General features: G+C 38.0%; 1 protein-coding gene across 3 annotated transcripts in view; it reads left to right on the forward strand.

The window, feature by feature from the left end:
* Positions 1-21,239, forward strand: part of Sfxn1-3 (Sideroflexin-1-3) — a 73,161-nt gene that overhangs the window by 12,614 nt on the left and 39,308 nt on the right. For all 3 annotated transcript variants that reach the window (XM_068348219.1, XM_068348218.1, XM_068348220.1), the window contains exons 3-4: positions 15,131-15,298; positions 17,883-17,981. In XM_068348219.1, coding sequence (XP_068204320.1) covers positions 15,131-15,298; positions 17,883-17,981 — 267 coding nt within the window. The remainder of the gene's footprint in view (positions 1-15,130; positions 15,299-17,882; positions 17,982-21,239) is intronic.

The following is a 21,239-nucleotide window of genomic DNA, read 5'->3' on the forward strand; positions in this document are numbered from 1 at the left end:
GGTTTGCTATACAGCTATTCACAAGAGAATTAGTATGCTCAGACATTAAAGTTACCAGCAAAGACAGATGTACTAGCTTCCACATCGGTATAATTGTTCTCTTCAGCACTCGTGAACGTTCGTCACGTGCTAATGTTCGCCGGACTACTACTATTACTACTACTACTGTAGGTAGTAGGTTTGCCAAGGCACCAGCCACCTGTTGAGATACTATCGCTAGAGAGTTATGGGGTCCTCTTACTGGCCAGACAGTACTACATTGGATCCTTCTCTCTGGTTACGGTTCTTTCCCTTTGCCTTCACAGACTCTCCTCTTTCCTCATACACTTGACAACACTGAGACTACCAAACAATTCTTCTTCACCCAAGGGGTTAACTACTGCAATGTAATTGTTCAGTGGCTACTTTCCTCTTGGTAAGGGTAGAAGAGACTCTTTAGCTATGGCAAGCAGCTCTTCTTGGAGAAGGAAACTCCAAAATCAAACCATTGTTCTCTAGTCTTGGGTAGTGCCATAGCCTCTGTACCATGGTCTTCCACTGTCTTGGGTTAGAGTTCTCTTGCTTGAGAGTACACTCGTGCACACTGTTCTATCTAGTTTCTCTTCCTCTTGTTTTGTTAAAGTTTTATAGTTTATGGTTTATATAGGAAATATTTATTCTACAGCTAATCACAGATATCCCGAGGGAATCCCTCCATTTCACGATCTACTCAGACAGCCACATGTCAAGATTTACTACAGTGTCGTAGAGTCCTTAGATCTTCAGGCCTAGACGTTATCCAGCATTATCTTGTGAAGAGAGGCCTTTCTGTACCTCCGAGAATCTTCATCTGTAGTATACCAGGCAAAGTCGGTAGGCTTCGGTGGTTGGTGTCAAGGAAGGAGTGCCTCCTCTTGATGCCTCTATCCCAGTGATAGCGGAGTTTTCTCCCGTACCTTCAGGAGAAAAAGCTCGATCTCAGTCTCGGCGGTGAGAGCCGCCGAGGCTATCGCCCACCCTTGAGCCTTGTCTTTAGACTGAGAGGAGTTAAGATTGCTTTATCATTGGAATAGTCTCTCTTCATATGGAGATTTGAGCTTACCTGTCCTCAGCCAGAAGTTAGACCACTGCCATGGAATGTAGTTCATATACTATGATCGCTGAGAGTCACTGTAATGTAATCGATGACCCAGATCAATGGCTATAATGCCTAGGTAGGACTCTGAGGTGTTGCTTTAAACAAACTTCAGGAGCTCGTCCCTGAGTGAGTGGATTGTTTGTCAGCACGTGGAAGGTTAAAAGGAGAATCACAAAGAATACGATCTCAGCATGCCTTGAATGCTGATCCTTCTCCACAGATGCAGAAACCTAGAATTCATGACTCTAGGGGCATTAATATGTCCCTAACTGTCAAGAAAAACTACTCTGTGGCGCAGGATCTTCTTGTGGGGATGTGGAAACATCAGACGACCTTCACCGCCCGTTTCATGCAAGACATAACCCATAGAAACATGGAGATGTTCTCCATTGGGCCTGTGGTGACTGCATAACAAATGGTTTAAACTCCTCAAGTTCTTTGATGGACAAGAACCTGATGGTTGAGGGCAGAGGTTACCCTGGATGAAGTCTGGGATGTATGATTAAGTGGGACTGCCATTTCCTTTCTTATCTTCCCCTCTCTTGGGGCATAGCACCTATGGTACTTAGGAAGCTGGCCTCCTCTGTCTTCAGGTCATAACCATTTATTTCCCTTGTGCAACCTGGTATGGAATCTTACTCTTATTGCGTCCCCATATCGCCTTGCGAGGTGAGAATTGGGTAGTGTCTGTGGTCTGTTCAAAGAAGTCTGAGATCTATGAGAACTTACCTGGACAAGCCTCATTGCTAGTATCACACAATCTCGCATATTGCTCAGGCCGCTAACGCTTGCACATAGTTGTAAGATTAGGGAGGTATCAAGGTAATTCTATAAAGTGTGTATAGCATGGGGGGAACACCCCTGGACAAATACCAGCCAGTTGCTTAAGGACTTCCACCCATCTTAAGGTGAATATTCCCTAATAAAGAGCGAAAAGGTTTGTATTTAATGACAAAACAAAAGAAAAATTGGAAATTTTCATTTTTTCTTATAGTACAAACCTTGAGCTCTATATAAATGTAGCATCCTCATCTATAAATACTTAGGATCCAAGAAGCAGGTTGGTTATTCACTCGCTTTATTGTGGTATCCCAATTGTAAGTATGCAGCTCCATGCTGCTGCTAGCATCACAGCTCGTGGATGGCGGAAGACAGACAACAACAGCTCCCAGAAGGTTCAACACATTGGAATCAGATCAACACAGTAGAATGAGAGAGTAGTGTTTCTCAATACATTACACTCCTCCCCCCTTTGGTTAATAAAAAAAAAAAATTAATCTAGTTTAATAAGTCTCCTAGGTTTCTTACTTATTCTGGTAGATTTCCTTACAAGGGCACCAGTACTGTATTGCAATTACTGTTCTCTGATCTTACTACTTCTACATTGGGATTACAAATGATACTTGAGTTCTCAATAGGGTTATTTGTCTCATCTAATCCTTGTATGTTCCGTGGAGAAGAAACTACAGGAACATAAGGAAGCATTGTATCTTTTAATGGTGATCGTTCACCAGCTACTCTAGTATTATACATTTTTCTCTCAAATAATTGTGGTAGGTGACACTTCAAAGTCAAAATACCATTAGCATCTATAGATACCAAATAATTTCTTTCACCAAGAACTTTGATAATCTTAGCTTCCATCCACTCTGGTCCTTTACCAAAATTCCTGGCATATACTACATCACCAACTCTGAATTTAGACTCTTGTACATATGTCTCATCCCCTTGTTTAGGCATAATAACATCTAATGGACCCTTGGATTTCCTTCCAAATAATAATTCAGCTGGGGAGCAGCCAGTAGAAGACTGTACTGTACGTCTATATGTATACAAAAATTTACCAATTCTCGTTTCTACAGGAAAATTACAATCAAACTTAAAAATTAGTTTTGAATATTCGTACAGCCCGTTCTGCAGGCCCATTGGTGCTTGGATTATATGGTCTAACACCATTTTTCTGAAAGAAATTCTAAGTCTCCCTAGACATAAAACATGTTGCATTATCAGTTACAATTGTGTCAGGAATACCATAATTAGCAAAACATGACCTTAAACATTGTATGGTATCCTCTGAAGTCATATTCTTGCAAGCATAGACATCAATAAACTTAGAAATGTAATCAATGATATTTAAATATTGAATGTTATCAATGGGTCCACAATAATCTACATGTAAATGGGACTAAGGCCTATCTACTGACAACCAAGATAATGGTGAAATGGCCTTACGTTTGAGATTTGTCATACATAATGCACAGTTAGAAGTTATTTGTTCTAAATCATGGTCCATGATAGGCCAATAAACAAAAGACCTTGCTTCCAATTTCATGGCAACAATACCCTTGTGGCCCTCATGAAGCATTTCCATAACACGCTTTCTCACCGTCTTAGGAACTAAAGTACTGTACGATTTCTAAACAATAATACATTTTCATGCAAAGAAAAATCATTTCTTAGTTAATAGAAAGGTAACATATAATTTTCTATTACATTTTCCTTAGGGAACCCCTTCCTTACAAAATCTCTCTCTGCATAAAACAGAATCTCTTTCTATACATTCCTTTACCATTGTAAAATCAAAAGAACTCTTATCTAAAATATTAATCAAATTTACATGTCCACCTGGTACATGAAAATCAGCATCATCATTACATTGTGGTAGTCTACTCTGAGCATATGCCTTGGTATTATTCACTCCCTTGATGTTCTCAATTTTAGAATCAAAACCTGACAGAAATAAAGCCCACCTTTGAATACGAACATTAGATAACTGTGGAATACTCTTACTAAGGTTAAATAGATGAGTCAAGGGTTTATGGTCCGTCCTGATGACGAACTTCCTACTCTAAAGGAAATCGGAAAACTTCTCGACTCAAAAAATAATGGATAGGGCCTCTCTATCAATTTGAGAATAATTACATTCAGCATTAAATAATTTTCTACTTTTAAAAGAAATGGAAGAAATTTTACCCTTATATTCTTGTTTAAGAACAGCTCCCACTCCCACCGGGCTAGCATCAACTTATAAAATTATTGTAGCATTAGGGTTGAAATTATCCAAAATATCAGCTCTCCCCAAAACTTCCTTAATATTCTGAAACTTCTTCATGAACTGCCGACCGGTGAAATTCAGTATTCTTTTGGGTTGAATTATATAAAGAACATAAAATGGAGCTGAACTGAGGTACAAACCTATTGTAATAAGTGAATAGCCCCAAAAATGATTTTAAAAGACTTGAACAGACAGAGGAGCTGGAGCTTCCAAAATTGCCTCTATTTTCTTTGGGTCAGGTTTAATTCCATCACAACTTGAAATGTATCCTAAATACGGTACTCCCCTAGAACTAACAATACATTTATCTTTATTCAATTTAACATTTATCTGTTGTAAAATTGACAAAACTTTACATAAACTCTTGTTGTATTTATCCTTGGTAGCTCCGGCAATCAATATGTCATCTAAATATACAGGAATACCCTCGATATTTGCCAATGATTCAGAGATAAACCTCTGAAATATACCTGGTGCTGATGACAACCTAAAAGGAAATCTATGAAACTAAATGAGTATTCATAATTAAATGTTGTTGAGAATTTTCACTCACAGATACCTGTAAATATGCATTCTTCAAATCCAATTTTGAAATATACTGACAAGAACCTAAATTTGCCAAAATATCATCCAATCTTGGTAATGGAAAAGTGTTAACACTGGTTTGGGTATTGGGATACATGAAATCTACACAAATCCTTATTTCTCCATTAGGCTTCATTACAGGAACAATAGGACTGGCCCAATCTCCAGCATGCTCGACCTTGCTCACATATATATTTTTACTTTCCAGTTCTTTCAAACTATTCTCAATTTTACATTTATAATGATGAAGAACAGATCTAGCTTTAAAATACTTGGGCAAAGCCTTTTCTTTTAACTTTAATTGACATTCATAATTTGTAATGTGTGATCCTTCCACCACCTTAAACTCATTGAACATTTTTACACAATCAGGCTTAGGCCTAGATACACTGCTTGGGGTAATAAGAGGACTTTTAGATTTATCATCACACATATTATCAATTTGTACCCGCTGGTATCTCAATTTCTTCATGAGAGACCTGCCTGCTAAATTCAAATGATTATCTACAACATAGAATTTTGTTCCTTGGCAAATTGGCCTTTGAAAGGAACATTGTTATTTATTCTTGTCGCCGCTGTAGCATCCTCGTCTATCAATACTTAGGATCCAAGAAGATAGTACTGTATGCAGCTCCATGCTGCTGCTAACGTCACAGTTTGTGTATGGCGGGAGACAGACAACAGTAGCTCCCAGAAGGTTCAACACAGTGGAATCAGATCAACACAGTAGAATAAATTTGTCCTACCAGCACCTATCTCCCTGTAAGTCCTGCCTGCAATCAAAAGTGATGATAGAACTCAGGTGTGTGTGTGTGTGTGAGCTGGATAGCTGGACTACGCCCTACCCCCCGCTAACTAGCGGAAGGATACTGTAGTTATACCTCGTTAAAGGTCTATCATTATTATTACTAGCCAAGCTACAACCCTAGTTAGAAAAGCAAGATGCTATAAGCCCAAGGGCTCCAACAGGGAAAACTAGTCCAGTGAGGAAAGGAAACAAAGAAATAAATAAACAATATAAGAAGTAATGAAAAGTTAAAATAAAATATTTTAAAAAGCATTAAAATTTAAACAGACAATTCATATATAACTATAAGAAGACATATGTCAGCCTGTTCAACATAAAAGCATTTGCTGCAACTTTAAACTTTTGAAGTTTTACTGCTTCAACTACCCGATTAGGAAGATCATTCTATGGCTAGTCTTCCAGCTTTGCTAAAAGTATATTTCCTAATAAAGAGCTTAAGGTTTGTATCTTTAGGAAAAATACAAATTATTTCAAATTTGTCATATTTTTGCTTCACAAACCTACTAAATTCATGTAACTTATGGATCAGATATTACAAATAATGGCACATATAACATCTTGAGACCTAGTAGACTTCGTACACAACTCTAAAGTCAACTTTCATCATCCATGATTAATAAGTATTGATAAGTTTATGAAAATGGCCGTGTAGGGCAAAATTGTGGATACAAAACAAATTTAAGTATTGATAAGTTTATGAAAATGGCCGTGTAGGGCAAAATTGTGGATACAAAACAAATTTAAGTATTGATAATTTTAAATATTTAACTTAGCCGGTGAATATATAATAGCTGCTGCTACAGCGGCTCGACAGAAAACACACACAAAAACTCGCGAGCGATCGCTATGAAGGTTGCGGGTGTGCCCACCAGCGCCAACTATCGGCCAGATACCGCATATACATGTAAACAGACCCAATTTTTTCTCTGTCGGCCTTAACGACAAGACGTATCAATACTCGCTGTATAACCTGGAGTTTTCTCAACATATTTGGTGAAGTACTTCCTTTTGGTTTGAGCTTTCGCAGTGCAGGTGTTTTATCTTCAACTTAAATCTTGAACTCATTTTTGGATAGATTTAATTTTTGATGACTTTGGATTGTTTTTTGGAATTTCTTTGACTTTTAAATGGCCGACCCTTCCCTTAGTACGGAAGTGTGTTTTAGGCTTTTAGCAATTATCTTATCACGTTATAAATTAATTATAGATTTTCCTCTATATATTTTATATCTCAACCGCCTTTATTAGGCCTCTTCGATTAGCTTTCCATTTATAATAAACATCAAGATAAATTTTAATGATTTGTTTATATGCGCCCTTTCCTGAGAGTAGGCGGTCCTAACTTGGAAACCGAAGTTAAACAACGTTGAGCCCTTTCAATCGTAAATAACTTTTACAGAGCAAATGATTTAAAACTTATTAAATGAATATTTTTTAGTAGATATTTTATGAAAGATTTTCTTTGAATAGTCTTCGTACTGTTTCAAAGATGAACTAACGTTTAGTTTATTTATGCTACGCAGTTTGCGCTCTATCGTTACAATAGAGAGAGAGAGTATCACGGTTTCACTTTGCAGAAAGAGTAAATCGATTCTGACGTTTTGTTCATTCTTTTTTCAAAGCTTAAATGTTTTAAATACTATTTTAAAGGAACTTTTTAATTGAAAAACCTTTCAGTTTTTTCCTTTGGTCAAATAACCTGTTTATTGACGAAAGGTAAGTGGGCTCTTCTCTTCGGTGCGAAATCAAGAGAGAGAGAGAGAGAGAGATAGAGACGGAGAGAGAGAGAGGAGAGAGAACGTTCCGATCTCTATTCTCGTCCCAAGCGAGTAACGTTGTTCTCGAGTCAGTTTTTTACTCTCGTCCCTAGTCTCTGTACGGGGAGAAAGGATAAAACGTTTTTAGTTTTTATTCTCGTCCCAAGGCACTGTACGGTGAGAGATTGAAAACGTAGTTTTGAATGAACTAGTGTTTAGTCTCCTTCCCAGCCACTGATCTTTTTATCTTAAAATATGTTTACTGTTTTTTGCTTGTATTAATGTGCTTACATTATACGACTGATTTCCCAATTATAACCTTTTGATGAAGGTAGAATTGCGTGCTTCAGGTAGAAATCAGTTTTATTCATACCTAATGTGAATTGTTAAAAAATTTGATTTCAGTGAAATAAGTGCAAAACAGAAAATCGTAGTGATAAAGTGATAATTGCGCAAAGTGTTATCAGTGTTGCGACCGAGGGTTCGTCTGTTCGTGCCTGTCGTTCGCCTAGTCCGAGACCTCTTGCAAGCTCCCAAGCCCAGGGGAGAAGTAATGTCGTACGACTTATGGGTTCGAGAGGACTTGATCAGCGAACAGACGTTCCCTCTATGGTTTCAGGCGTGTCTCATCAACACCGCCCCTACCATAAGACGAGCGAGACGATTTTCTCCTCGTCATCCGAAGGCTTTTCGCATAAGAAACTGATCGAGATCCTGGCCGTCAGCCGCCCAAACGAACCTTTGCTACGTCCTGTTGACGTTGACGTTACAAAGTCACGTCAGTCACGTTTTGTAGAGCCTCACTCGATGCAGTCCAGTGTTGACTTTCAGCCGCTTGTGGACGTTCAGCCGCTGCCGCATGCTCTTGTTGACGTTCAGGACGTTCGCCAACCAGCAAAGTTGACTTGTTTTGACGTTGAGCGTCAAGCAACGCAGTCAAGAGTTGTTTTGACTGCTCAGTCTAGGCAGTCAAGGCAGTCTCGAGTTGACGTCGAGCGTCCTCCCGCACCTGTTGGTTGTTGCTGTTCAGTCCTTTAAGCAGTTACATGACATAGCGTCCTTGACTGCTACTGTTGCTCCTTTGCGTGTGGACTCTGCTTGTCAAGCATTGCCACCACGGCAGGTCTCTCCCTTGCTTGAGACTCGGCTATTGTCGGACAAGGTTCCTTCAGATGAGGAAGTTGCTGTTCCCCCTCCTACTGATATTCCCTTGAGGACTCTGTCAGACGGAGAGGAGCCTAAAGCTGCTCAGCCCTCTATGGACTTTAAATAAATCATGCTGATTTTTAAGGATCTTTGTCCGGATCTTTTTGTAACTGCTGCTCCTCGTTCGCCTAAACGTCAGAGTTTACACTAGGCCTAGCTACTTCGAAGCCGTTGTTTTATAAGCTAGTGCTCTCTCGCTCTTCTAAGAGAGCTTTACGTTTGCTAGGCGACTGGTTTATCACCAGGAGGAGTTTGGGGGAGACAGCCTTTGCTTTCCCTACTTTTAAGCTGGCTTATAGAGCGAGAGTCTGATATGACATGGGAGAAGTTCTCGGCTTGGGAGTTCCTGCCTCTGCCCAGATAGACTTCTCAAACCTCATAGACTCTCCCTGGCGCCTGGCCATGAGATGCTCCAAGATTTTATGGTCGACTTCAGAGCTAGACCATCTCCTGTTAGGAGTTTTTTCGAGCGTTTGAAGTTTTGCTGTACAATGATGTCATGCATAAACAAGGCTTTCAGGGATGGCTCCGATGATCTGACAGCCACGTTCTCTGCAGGAACAAGTCCCTCAGGGATGGCTCCAATGATATGGCAGCCATGTTCACTGCAGGAGTACGTAAGAGGCAAGTGCGCTCAATGTGTTCATTGTCAAGACAAACTTCACGATGAAGTCTACCAGGCTGTCTTGACAGCATTAATGGAAGGCGACTGGATGGTCTCTCTCGACCTTCAGGAGGCATACTTCCACATTCCTATACACCCGGATTCCCAACCGTTTCTGAGGTTTGTTTACAGGAATGTGGGGTACCAGTTTCGAGCCCTGTGCTTTGGCCTCAGTCCTGCTCCTCTCGTGTTTACGAGGCTCATGAGGAATGTGGCAAAATCCCTCTATCTATCGGGGATCCGAGCCTCCCTGTACTTGGACGACTGGCTTCTCAGAGCATCGTCCAGTCTTCGCTGTCTGCAGGATCTACATTGGATGTTGAGTCTGGCCAGGGAGTTGGGACTTTTGGTCAACCTAAAAGTCGCAACTGATCCCATCCCAGATTATTCTATATTTGGGGATGGAGATTCGCAGTCCAGTTTTTTTTTTCGGGCTTTTCCGTCTGCCACCGAATAGAACAAGCCCTGCTCGAAGTCCAACTAATGCTGAAAAGAAAACGTTTGTTCAGTCAGGAGTTGGAACAGTCTCGTAGGGACTCTCTCATCCCTGGAGCAGTTTGTCTCACTAGGGAGACTACACCTTCTGCCTCTCCGGTTCCATCTAGCCTCTCACTGGAACTAGGACAAGACGTTAGAGACGGTATCATTCCCAGTCTCCGAACCAGTAAAGGCATGCCTGAAATGGTGGGACAGCAATATCAGTCTGAGAGAGGGACTATCCCTAGCAGTCAAGAACACAAACCACGCGTTGTTCTCAGACGCGTCGGATTTTGGTTGGGGTGCGACCCTGGACGGTCGGGAATGCTCGGGTCTGTGGACCTCAAGTCAGAAGAGCATGCACATCAACGGCAAGGAGCTATTAGCAGTGCACTTGGCCTTGATGATATTCGAAAGCTTCTTCGAAACTAAGTGGTAGAGGTCAACTCAGACAACACCACAGCTTTGGCGTACATCTCCAAGCAAGGAGGCACACACTCCTTCACGCTGCTCGAGATCGCAAGGGACCTTCTCTTATGGTCAAGAAATCGAGGCATCTCCCTGTTGACGAGATTCATCCAGGGGGACTTGAACGTCTTGGCAGACTGTCTCAGTCGGAGGGGTCAGGTGATACCCACGGAATGGACCCTCCACAAGGACGTGGGCAAGAGTCTTTGGGCTACTTGGGGTCAACCCACCATAGACCTCTTTGCCTCCTCGTTGACCAAAAGGTTACCAATCTATTGCTCTCCAGTCCTAGTTACAGAAGCAATCCACATAGACGCTTTTCTACTGGATTGGTCTCTTCTGGACTTATATGCATTCCCACCATTCAAGATAGTCAACAAGGTACTGCAGAAGTTCGCCTCTCACGAAGGGACAAGGTTGACGTTGGTTGCCACCCTCTGGCCCGCGAGAGAGTGGTTCACCGAGGTACTTCAATGGCTGGTAGACTTTCCATGAAGTCTTCCTCTAAGGGTAGATCTGTTACGTCAGCCCCACGTAAAGAATGTCCATCAAAGCCTCCCCGCTCTTCGTCTGACTTCCTTCAGACTATCGAAAGACTCTCAAGAGCTCGAGGCTTTTCGAAGGAGGCAGCCAGTGCGATTGCAAGAGCGAGGAGAGCTTCTACCATTAGAGTATACCAGTCGAAGTGGGAAGTCTTTCGAGACTGGTGCAAGTCAGCATCTGTGTCCTCGTCCAGTACCTCTGTAGCCCAAATCGCAGATTTTCTTTTACATCTGAGAAAGGTTCGCTCCCTTTCAGCTCCCACGATTAAGGGCTACAGGAGCATGTTGGCTTCGGTCTTTCGACATAGAGGCTTAGATCTTTCCAACAATAAAGATCTCCAAGATCTCCTTAAGTCTTTCGAGACCTCTAAGGAACGTCGTTTGGCAACTCCTGGATGGAACTTAGACGTGGTCCTAAGGTTCCTCATGTCAGACAGGTTTGAGCCATTACATTCAGCCTCCCTGAAGGATCTCACCCTCAAGACACTTTTCCTAGTGTGCTTGGCTTCGGCTAAAAGGGTCAGTGAACTTCATGTCTTCAGTAAGAACATCGGCTTTTCTACAGAAAAAGCCACTTGTTCACTTCAACTTGGTTTCCTGGCCAAAAATGAACTGCCTTCTCGTCCTTGGCCTAAATCTTTTGATATTCCTTGCTTATCAGAGATCGTAGGCAACGAACTGGAAAGAGTATTATGTCCTGTTAGAGCTCTTAAGTTCTATTTAGCTCGTACTAAGTCATTACGAGGTAAATCTGAGGCATTGTGGTGCTCAGTTAAGAAACCATCATTGCCTATGTCAAAGAATGCTTTGTCATATTTTATCAGATTTTTAATACGAGAAGCTCATTCTCACTTGAATGAGAAAGACCGATGTTTGCTTAAGGTTAAGACGCACGAAGTTAGAGCTATAGCAACCTCCGTGGCCTTCAAGCAAAATAAATCTCTGCAAAGTATTATGGACGCGACTTTTTGGAGAAGCAAGTCAGTGTTCGCGTCATTTTACTTAAAAGATGTCCAGACTCTTTACGAGGACTGCTACACACTGGGTCCATTCGTTGCAGCGAGTGCAGTAGTGGGTGAGGGTTCTACCACTACATTATCCTAATTTCAATATCCTTTTTAATCTGTCTCTTGAAATGTTTTTAATATTGTTTTTTGGGTTGTACGGAAGGCTAAGAAGCCTTTCGCATCCTGGTTGATTTGGCGGGTGGTCAAAGTCATTTCTTGAGAGCGCCCAGATTAGGGGTTTGATGAGGTCCTGTTGTATGGGTTGCAGCCCTTAATACTTCAGCTCCTGGGAGTCTTTCAGCATCCTAAGAGGATCGCTGGGCTTCGTGAGGAAGACAGACTAATAAGGCAGAGTAATCGTCTAAGTCAACTTCCTTACCAGGTACCTTTATATATTTGGGTTTTGTTATGATATAACTGTCAAAAACTCTAAGCATATACGCTGTAAACTTAATTAACTCTGGTCTCTACCCACCACCATGGGTGTGATTCAGCTATTATATATTCACCGGCTAAGTTAAATATTTAAAAATGATATTTTAATTATAAAATAAATTTTTGAATATACTTACCCGGTGAATATATAAATTAAAGGCCCCCCCTTCCTCCCCGATAGAGACCCAGCGGGATGAGAAAAATTGGGTCTGTTTACATGTATATGCGGTATCTGGCCGATAGTTGACGCTGGTGGGCACACCCGCAACCTTCATAGCGATCGCTCGCGAGTTTTTGTGTGTGTTTTCTGTCGAGCCGCTGGAGCAGCAGCTATTATATATTCACCGGGTAAGTATATTCAAAAATTTATTTTATAATTAAAATATCATGTTTATGAAAATGGCCGTGTAGGGCAAAATTGTGGATACAAAACAAATTTTTCCAATAAGAATACAGTACAGTACTGTACATGGTAAGTCCGTCTGATGTGCACTGCAATTCCCCAAATTTTCATATTTTAACCAAATTTACTGTATTTTATCAGAAATAAATAACTCTAACTATACATTATTGTATTTAATTACCCTGAGTTTAAGAATGAAATTAATACAGTATAGTGCAATGTGGTGAGCGTAAATCCAATTTTGATTGTAGGCTAATTCTTAAAACACATTACAGTATTTAATTTCATCACTGACCATTATTTTAGCTGACAACATTATTGCATTCTAAAGAAATGTTTTTTTAAAATTCAATTGTGCTTCATTAACCCACGAAGGACAACGCCAAAGGACGACTACGGTTTATTAATATTTATAGAAAAAAGAAAAAAAAACTGTAAATATATTATTTTTCACTCTAATATATAAGTATTTGGTATCATTGAAACCGCAAGAAGATGAGCTTTTTAATAGGGCATTTATTGTTTAATACATTGTTAATTACTTTGGATATAAAAAAAATGTCTAGAAATCAAAGTTGCAAAAAAATCGAAGTCACTTTGAAGCTGGATTATTGCAAAACTTATTATTCCTATTTGTTATAAAAGTGCTAATTTTGTAAAGAATGTAATTTTGAAAAAGTCCTAAAAAAACATAATATTCTGTCAGGCTGGGAGGAACATAGAGAGGAGAGGTCCCCCTTTTTTTTTTTTTTTGGTTTCATTTGTTGATGTCGGCTACCCCCCTTGGTATATGTATGTATGTAATAGCGTGGTAAAAAAAAAATTATATAACATATCAAGTGACACTTTTTCACCATTTGGTAATGCGGATTTACAAAAATATTACAGCCTTCATAATTATCTCTTGGATGGCCTATCAGTATTTTGCTGATAGATAATATAAGCCTTTAGAACTAAATCGAGAATTAATCTTTATTTTTCCTGTGAGTGATGTCTTTTGTGTTAGTAGGGCTTCTGCTAGAGGATGAACCAGCAGGTTCAATGTCAAGATCGTCGTCATAAACATCGCTATTAGTAATATAATCATCATTATCATGCTCACTATGGCTGTCCAAATCATTAGCACTTGTTTCTGAATCATAAAGATAATCAATATCTTTTATCAATACCCCGACCACCATCGCCAACGGCGCATGCTTAGCACACTCCTATAACCTCAAAGTATAAGATTTCTGGCAACTTTGCTTTGTAAACGATCACTGATTGGTTAAAGTAGCCTGTGACGTCAATAGAAGGCGGAGCTAAAGGCATACGTATGAGGGAGAAAGGATGTAAAAAATGCATCCACAATATAGATGCTTGCAAGTTGATGGCAATTAATGCATCCATTATATGGACGGGTTGTCCTTCGTGGGTTAAAGCAATTTTATACTTTAGTTCTCAGGTTTGGGTTAATTTTAAGAATAAACAAGGACTGACCTTCATTATGAGTTATCACTTAGACTCTGACTCTCTCTCTCTCTCTCTCTCTCTCTCTCTCTCTCTCTCTCTCTCTCTCTCTCTCTCTCTCTCTCTCTCTCTCACACAACACAAAATATGTTTATACTTCCCTTGAATCCATGTTTGTTAATAGGCTAAGCTTAAAACAAGGCTATTGATTTTGTCAGGTGATCTCTAGTTCTAGCCAACAACATAACATACAGAAAGAAGTCTTCATTTAAGTATTTTTGTACTTTTCTGTTATCAATTTAAGGTGTATTTTAATGACAATTACCTTTTTTTTATTTATGGTCAGCTGATCTCAAACTAATACAGTACTATCGAGAATATGCTTACGTATGATCAACTTTAATAAATTTCTTAGCTTATACAATATTAATCTTGCAATTTTGATCAAAATTTCACATTTTGACTTGCGTTCTTTGGGAATTTTGGATACAGTACTGTACGGTACTATTTGCTGATTTCTAATGCTAAATTTAATTTTTTACTTGCTCTTTTCATTATTACACTGTTTTTTACTATTTCTGACTAAATTTCACATTTTGACTCATGCTCTCAGATGATTTTTCATGGTCAAGTAATTTAGTGTTAAATTTTGAGTTTTCACGTTATACGTAATTTGAAAATCCAAAACTTGTGGATAACTAGAGTTAATTGTATGATTTGCTGACTGAAATTTTGTTTTTACCTTTTAAGAAAAACCCAAAGTATCTGGTGCAATTTCACCACTTGAGAAAGTGCTAATTATAAGTGAGAGATAGGTTTGCTTGAAAGAATTAATTTGTATTTAAAGGGGTAGTTCTGTACTAATAACATCATTTCATTGCAGTGTGATGTCAGGCATTTTCCTTTTTTAAAAGTATTTGGATACATATAGAACATATATTCTTGAGATAAAATCAAAGGCCTTCTCCTCTGCAGTTGGTTTTAGTCTGCCACTATTTTATTTTGTTTTACATCAAATCTAATTGTCTTAAATAATTAAATCCACTGGATTTTACCTTTCATGCATGAAAAACCTTGAAACTTATTTTTAAGGTGCTGTAATAGTTTAGAAAGTAAGTTTTGTGTGAAAATTTATAATGAACAACTCTTACTCGACAGGAAAGGGGAGGATGTAAATTTAAGTGAAGATGAGCTTTGGAGAGCCAAGAATATTTATGATTCAGCTTTTCATCCTGACACTGGTGAGAAGATGACCCTTATCGGCAGAATGTCGGCTCAGGTACCCATGAATATGACAATCACAGGCTGTATGCTTACATTTTACAAGTAAGTTTTCGGTTGGTTTTGCACTGATACATTATTGCAAATACACATTATTTATATTTTGTGAGAATAAGATCTGTTAAGACCTTTCTTTACTCAGTGGGCTATGAAATTACCTCACTGTAATTTTAACCTTGGTTTGGCATATTATCCATCAAAACACCAGAATCCTTGAAGGATATTGCACAGTGGATGAAACGATATACTGTACGACATCCCCTCCACTGTTACCTCAGAGTTACCCTTCTGAGATGTAAGCGAGGAGTTGAGCCCCTATCTGACCCTTGGAGAAATTAATCTCTCTCTCTCTCTCTCTCTCTCTCTCTCTCTCTCTCTCTCTCTGTGTGTGCATCATTGACGAGCCAGCTGAATGGATCGAAGATTGACTAACAAACAGAAAAGAGAAAGTTGTAATGAATGAAGAAGCTTGAGAGTGGGCAGCAGTTACAAACGGAGTACCTCGAGGATCCGTCCTTGGCCCATTGATATTTCTGATCTACATTACCGACATAGTTTTAGAATTAACCAATAGAATATCCAAATTTGCTGTCGATACCGAACTAGGCATAAATGCTGCGAACTCAGAGGATATAGAAGCCTTAAAAGAGGAACTAATAAAGCTAGGAGAATGGTCCATAAAATGGCAAATGCATTTCAATTGGGGGAAAATGTAAAGTCATGCATATAGGTTTTATTAATCCACAATCAGATTACTCACTGCTGGGTAATGAAATAGAAAATGTGGACCAGGAGGAAGATCTCGGTATTATTATCAGCAAGAATTAGAAGTTCACCAAACAGTGTATAAAAGCTGAAAAGAAAGCATAAAAACTTATAGGCTACATAAAGAGACAATTCAAACGAAGACACTGTACTACAAGCTTTACACATCACTAGTAAGACCACATCTAGAATACGGAGTCCAATTCTGGGCTCCAAGTATTCAGAAGGATATAGATAGACTGGAAGCAGTACAAGCTAGGGCTACCAAACTAGTTCCAATAATAAGGCAATTTGGATATAGATGGTGGATGGAATGTTTGAACTTATTTTATCTAAAAACTACTACTAAGGGGACAGTTGGTAGAGGCCTTCAAAATTCCTAAAGGAATAGCAAACGTAAATTACAACAATCTTTTCACGCATAGCACAAATCAGTCCAGAGGTAACGAATACAAACTTGAATTGAAAAGATACAACACTACTCGATGTGGCAATTTCTTTACATACAAAATAGCAAATTCTTGGAATAGACTTCCAGCAGATGTAGTGAAGATTAACACGATAAACGAGTTCAAGAATAAGTTAGACAAGATCATAAGAACTCTCTAAATGCTTAATCTAAATCCCCCTACCAAAGATCAAGTGGTGTCTCTGCGGATGGGCTAAAAAGTCTGAGACATCCAGAATCCTTGCAACACACACACACACACACTCTCTCTCTCTCTCTCTCTCTCTCTCTCTCTCTCTCTCTCTCTCTCTCTCTCTCTCTCATATATCTTGTTAAGTTTGATTGTATATATATGGTAATTACAGAAAGTTTTTAGTTTTGCACTATTTTTTAGCTAATAAAATGGAGAGAGAATCAAAATTAAGTATTAGATACTATGGAAATAAGTTTACCCAGTTAATGCCTTATGAGACTTGAAGATTTTGTTGGAATTGTAAGTGAATTATTCTTTATACTATTAATAACAGGGTTCATATCAGCCACTTTTTCAAGTTATTCATTTTGTTGCCAAATCTATCAACTTATAATGTATTACAATAATTGCAATATAGGATTTTGCATTTCTGCTTACTTGCTGCTTGTAGTAATAAGAATACCATTTTATCAGATGAATAGTTTACTTGCTTTCTGAAAATGGAAATCTTTTCATATAAACTTTGTAAAGCGATATCTTGGAATAACTATTATTTCAGGCCATTTGAATCACTCATGTAGTGATTTATCAATCTAATTGAAGAGTTCAGTGATGGTATATCACAAACCATAAGATCATATATAAATAGCTTTGGATATACAATATTGTCAGTATGGAAGGGATTCTTAATGACCAAGAATCGGCAAACTTATCACAACACTCATCTTGGTCTGATCAAATTTATACAGTATATCAAGATAAAAGGTGGGGATTACAACTCTGTTTATAAAAATCAAAGAAGGTCATTTTTTTTTTTTTTTTTTTTTTTACAAAATTTCTATGGCCCAGGTTGAAGTTAGCTCTCTTGAATCCCCAGGTATGCTACTGCAATATAGAAGTGTATGTTCTTTTGTCACTGTGTCTTACTGCCTCCTTTGTAAGTTAGGTTTTAACTTTCATAGAAACTTTTGTTATCAGTATCTGATGTACCATTTTGAGGCTTTCCTAAATACTCTTATTTTTCATCACTTCAAATTATAATAAATAAAATTATAAGTAAGAAAAAATACCAATTGCACACAAATATTTTTTTTTTCATATCAAATTATATCTTCTAGAAATAAAGCTTGCTAAATTATTGTATCAGTGTAACTTTGTCCATTATAAATTCAAAATGTTTTAGTAAATTTTTTATGATTAAACAATGGTCTTATACATTTCAGAACTACTCCAGCTGTAGTATTTTGGCAATGGATTAACCAGTCTTTCAATGCCATTGTCAACTACACAAATCGGTCTGGGGATTCCCCAATATCTGTTCAGTAAGTAGTTATAGTAGTTGGTGGAATTGCCCTTTGCTTCTTTTTAGTTAGCTGTGTGTCTCTGGCTGTACCTGATTTCTATGACCCTCCCCTTATGTTCATATTGCTTCCTTCCAGAAGGTCGGTTTATCGAAGTTTACCCCCAAAATTTATCAGAATTTTCCCCTTTTCTTTCTTTTCAAATGATATACATCCCCCAGTAAAGTAATGAAACAGTCTACCAGTTAATGGTGAGTAGCATACTAAGAGTTGCCCCTTCAGTTTCTCCTTTGGAGTAGCCTCCTTTTCTAGTGTGGGAAAGACAGCAGTTTAGATATCTTTATCTTGATGCACCTGCGGAAGATTTTAATATTGTAAGTATATTGAGTTTTTTACAAAAAATAAATATTTAAGAATTATTTCAGTTCATGTTGGAAAATAATGTAAAAGAGTTTTTGTAATTCTTTTGTATTGATTTATATAATTATTTAACGAAGAGTAATGGGGTGTTGAAGGATATTTCCTACAAGTTAGTATAATTGAAGAAATAATTAGAGATGTTTCAAGTCTTTTATCTGATTAAGCCCATTGTTAAGCATTTGTTTTTGGGTCTTAAATAAGTTTTTAAATCTGAGAGCAGTTACAGTATTCTTTGCTGGATCAGTTGCTAGCTAAATGATTTTTATTTTGAAGGAGAGAAAGATCTATTCCTTGGTAATGTCAGGAGGTTTGAGCCACTATGGACCAAAATCAAACGTACTTCAACTTATTTTCACTTTATTCACTTATCTACAGAAATACATACAATTACATACATTTCACTTATAACTTGGTTTTATTTCCAATACTACTTTATAAGCTGACCTCAATACTAATTTTATAGATCAGTTATCACACCCATATTTTACAGAATAAAAATACAATGAAAAACACAACTTAGTATCTACCTAAATCAATGAAGCTAATTAATATCATCAGTTCTCAGTCTAGTGAACTTAACACTAAATGTTTTACTTAACTATAAGCAGACACTAACATATTCATAGGGTAACTCCTTAATATTGTTTTATTACTCATTTTAAGAATCCTTATTACACTTGTTATTATGAATCCATATACAGTATAAACAATTCATCTCACATAAGTCAATACACTAATTAAGTATTGAATTCTTCACAAATGTATTGCATCTTCACAAATACTGTTGTAACATTCAGAAAAATTGGCAATTATTTAAATGGCCAAAAAAGGTCCACATATTGCACCAATTTTCTTTTATCCTGACTGACTCTAGAATGCTAAAGTTTCTGGTTTGCTCTAGTAATAACTAAGAATCTGCAGTCCATTGTCACATTTTCATAATTCACTACACACTGTTCCCTCTCTAATGCAACCTTCCCTACAAGCAACTGAAGCTTCTCAATACTGTACAAGGGCAACACCACCTAGTCCATACTAATTGGTTCTGGGGTCTTAAAAACAAGTAAATATAAGGAAAGTCACACACATCATTGGCTCAGCTCAACATTCCTGAAAAAGAAGACAGAATTTTGGGAACAGAGAAAAGGAAGACAAATAGTAATAGAGTATTTGATGAATGCAAAGTATTACAGTAAGGTAGATATTTCCAATGGAGAGTAATGCCATGATTAAGTTGTAGACATGATTTGGTTCATCCCTGTGACATTTCGTGTAAATTTAGAGGCTTTTGAATGATAATTAAATGGTGCTTATTTTAGCATGAACAACTTTTAATATTGCTTAAGGTACTTATCATGAGATAGGATGTTAATTTGATTAAATAGAATTTTAATGAACATATGATTAATTTGGTTATCAGATTTGTAATGTACTAGCACACATTGACTGTTAAAATCTGACAGATTCTGTAAACTAATCTTAGATTTGTTGTCATATTCATAACATGCAATGATACCTTGCCTCTCACAATCTGATGAACATCAGACACTCAGTAGGACCAGTTGATTACATGTTCAACTTGTGGCCCTTTATCATCACTCAACTATGTTTTGATTAGATTTGTAACATGCTAGTGCACCTTACCTTTATTGAAAGGGGAGATTGGTTTATCTTGTATATTTTTGGGGTTCGGCTACTCTGTGGTTTCCAAGGACTTACCTGTAAAGGCTAGAACAAGGTATCCAGTACAACATGATATACCAAAAAATGTTGTCTCACCTGCATTACAGCCACTGTAACAACGTGGAAGGCACAAACTCAGCATGCATAAAGGGAATCCATGGTTTCAGGTTCTATTGAACCCATCACAGCAATTCCTATGCTGTATTCTTTTGGTCAACTAGCACCCTAAAGACATGGTATGTTATCTTCATGTATTCCACTAACTGTACTCTAGCTTTTATTACAGTAATTTTACTGTACAGTAGTGTGTAAGCTCCTATTTTTACATTAGCTTTTATTACAGTAATTTTACTGTACAGTAGTGTGTAAGCTCCTATTTTTACATCCTTTCCTAATAAACTCTTAAATCATCTAGAAAACTAAATAAACTATTTCTAAATTTCATTCTATTCTCTTCACAATCCAAAATCCTTAAGATTTAATTATTTAATTCTTTAATTAAGTTTAATGTTATTATGATTTAGTTACATTATATTTTTACTACGATTTCCCTCTACCCTCTGATTGTATTCCCATTTAACCTCACTTTAATGACCTCAAGGTACTGAAGGCTGGGTCTTGGAAGTGTCAAACCACCTTCATGGCCTTTTACTTTTAGGATTATACCCGAAAGTCCCTTGACACCTTTATGCTCAGTCTTATGGGTGCTGCTCAAGTAGTTGTGTAGCCAGCCCACCTCTCACACAGCATAGGAATCATCTTGTCTATGGTAATTTGTAGATGATGGCTGGCTCTTCATTTTTTTGTCCCCTCCTGTGGACAAAGCACTCCAAATATTAGATGCTGGATCTAACTTAATGATGGTAAATTACACTTCTAAGCACCATTTTTTAACCCTAAAGAAGTATCTCTTCCATCCTCCCACACCCTCAGGATAAGGGTATTTACATTAACCCATCGATCATGATACAAGTATATTATTCTGAGCTGATTTTCCCATTAGGGGAAGGGTTTCTTCAATTTAGTAAATATATTTCACCATGTAAAGGCCAGGCCCTAGGAGTCTCCTCATCCCTTCGAAAGACAGTTCTGAGCCGAAAGGTGGGGTGGCAGGGCTTCATACCAACACCATCCACCGGTTGTTTAACCTCTCATTAAGTAATTCTAATGACCATA

Source organism: Palaemon carinicauda, chromosome 24, assembly GCF_036898095.1.
Source record: "Palaemon carinicauda isolate YSFRI2023 chromosome 24, ASM3689809v2, whole genome shotgun sequence".
In the NCBI taxonomy this organism is placed as follows: domain Eukaryota; kingdom Metazoa; phylum Arthropoda; class Malacostraca; order Decapoda; family Palaemonidae; genus Palaemon; species Palaemon carinicauda.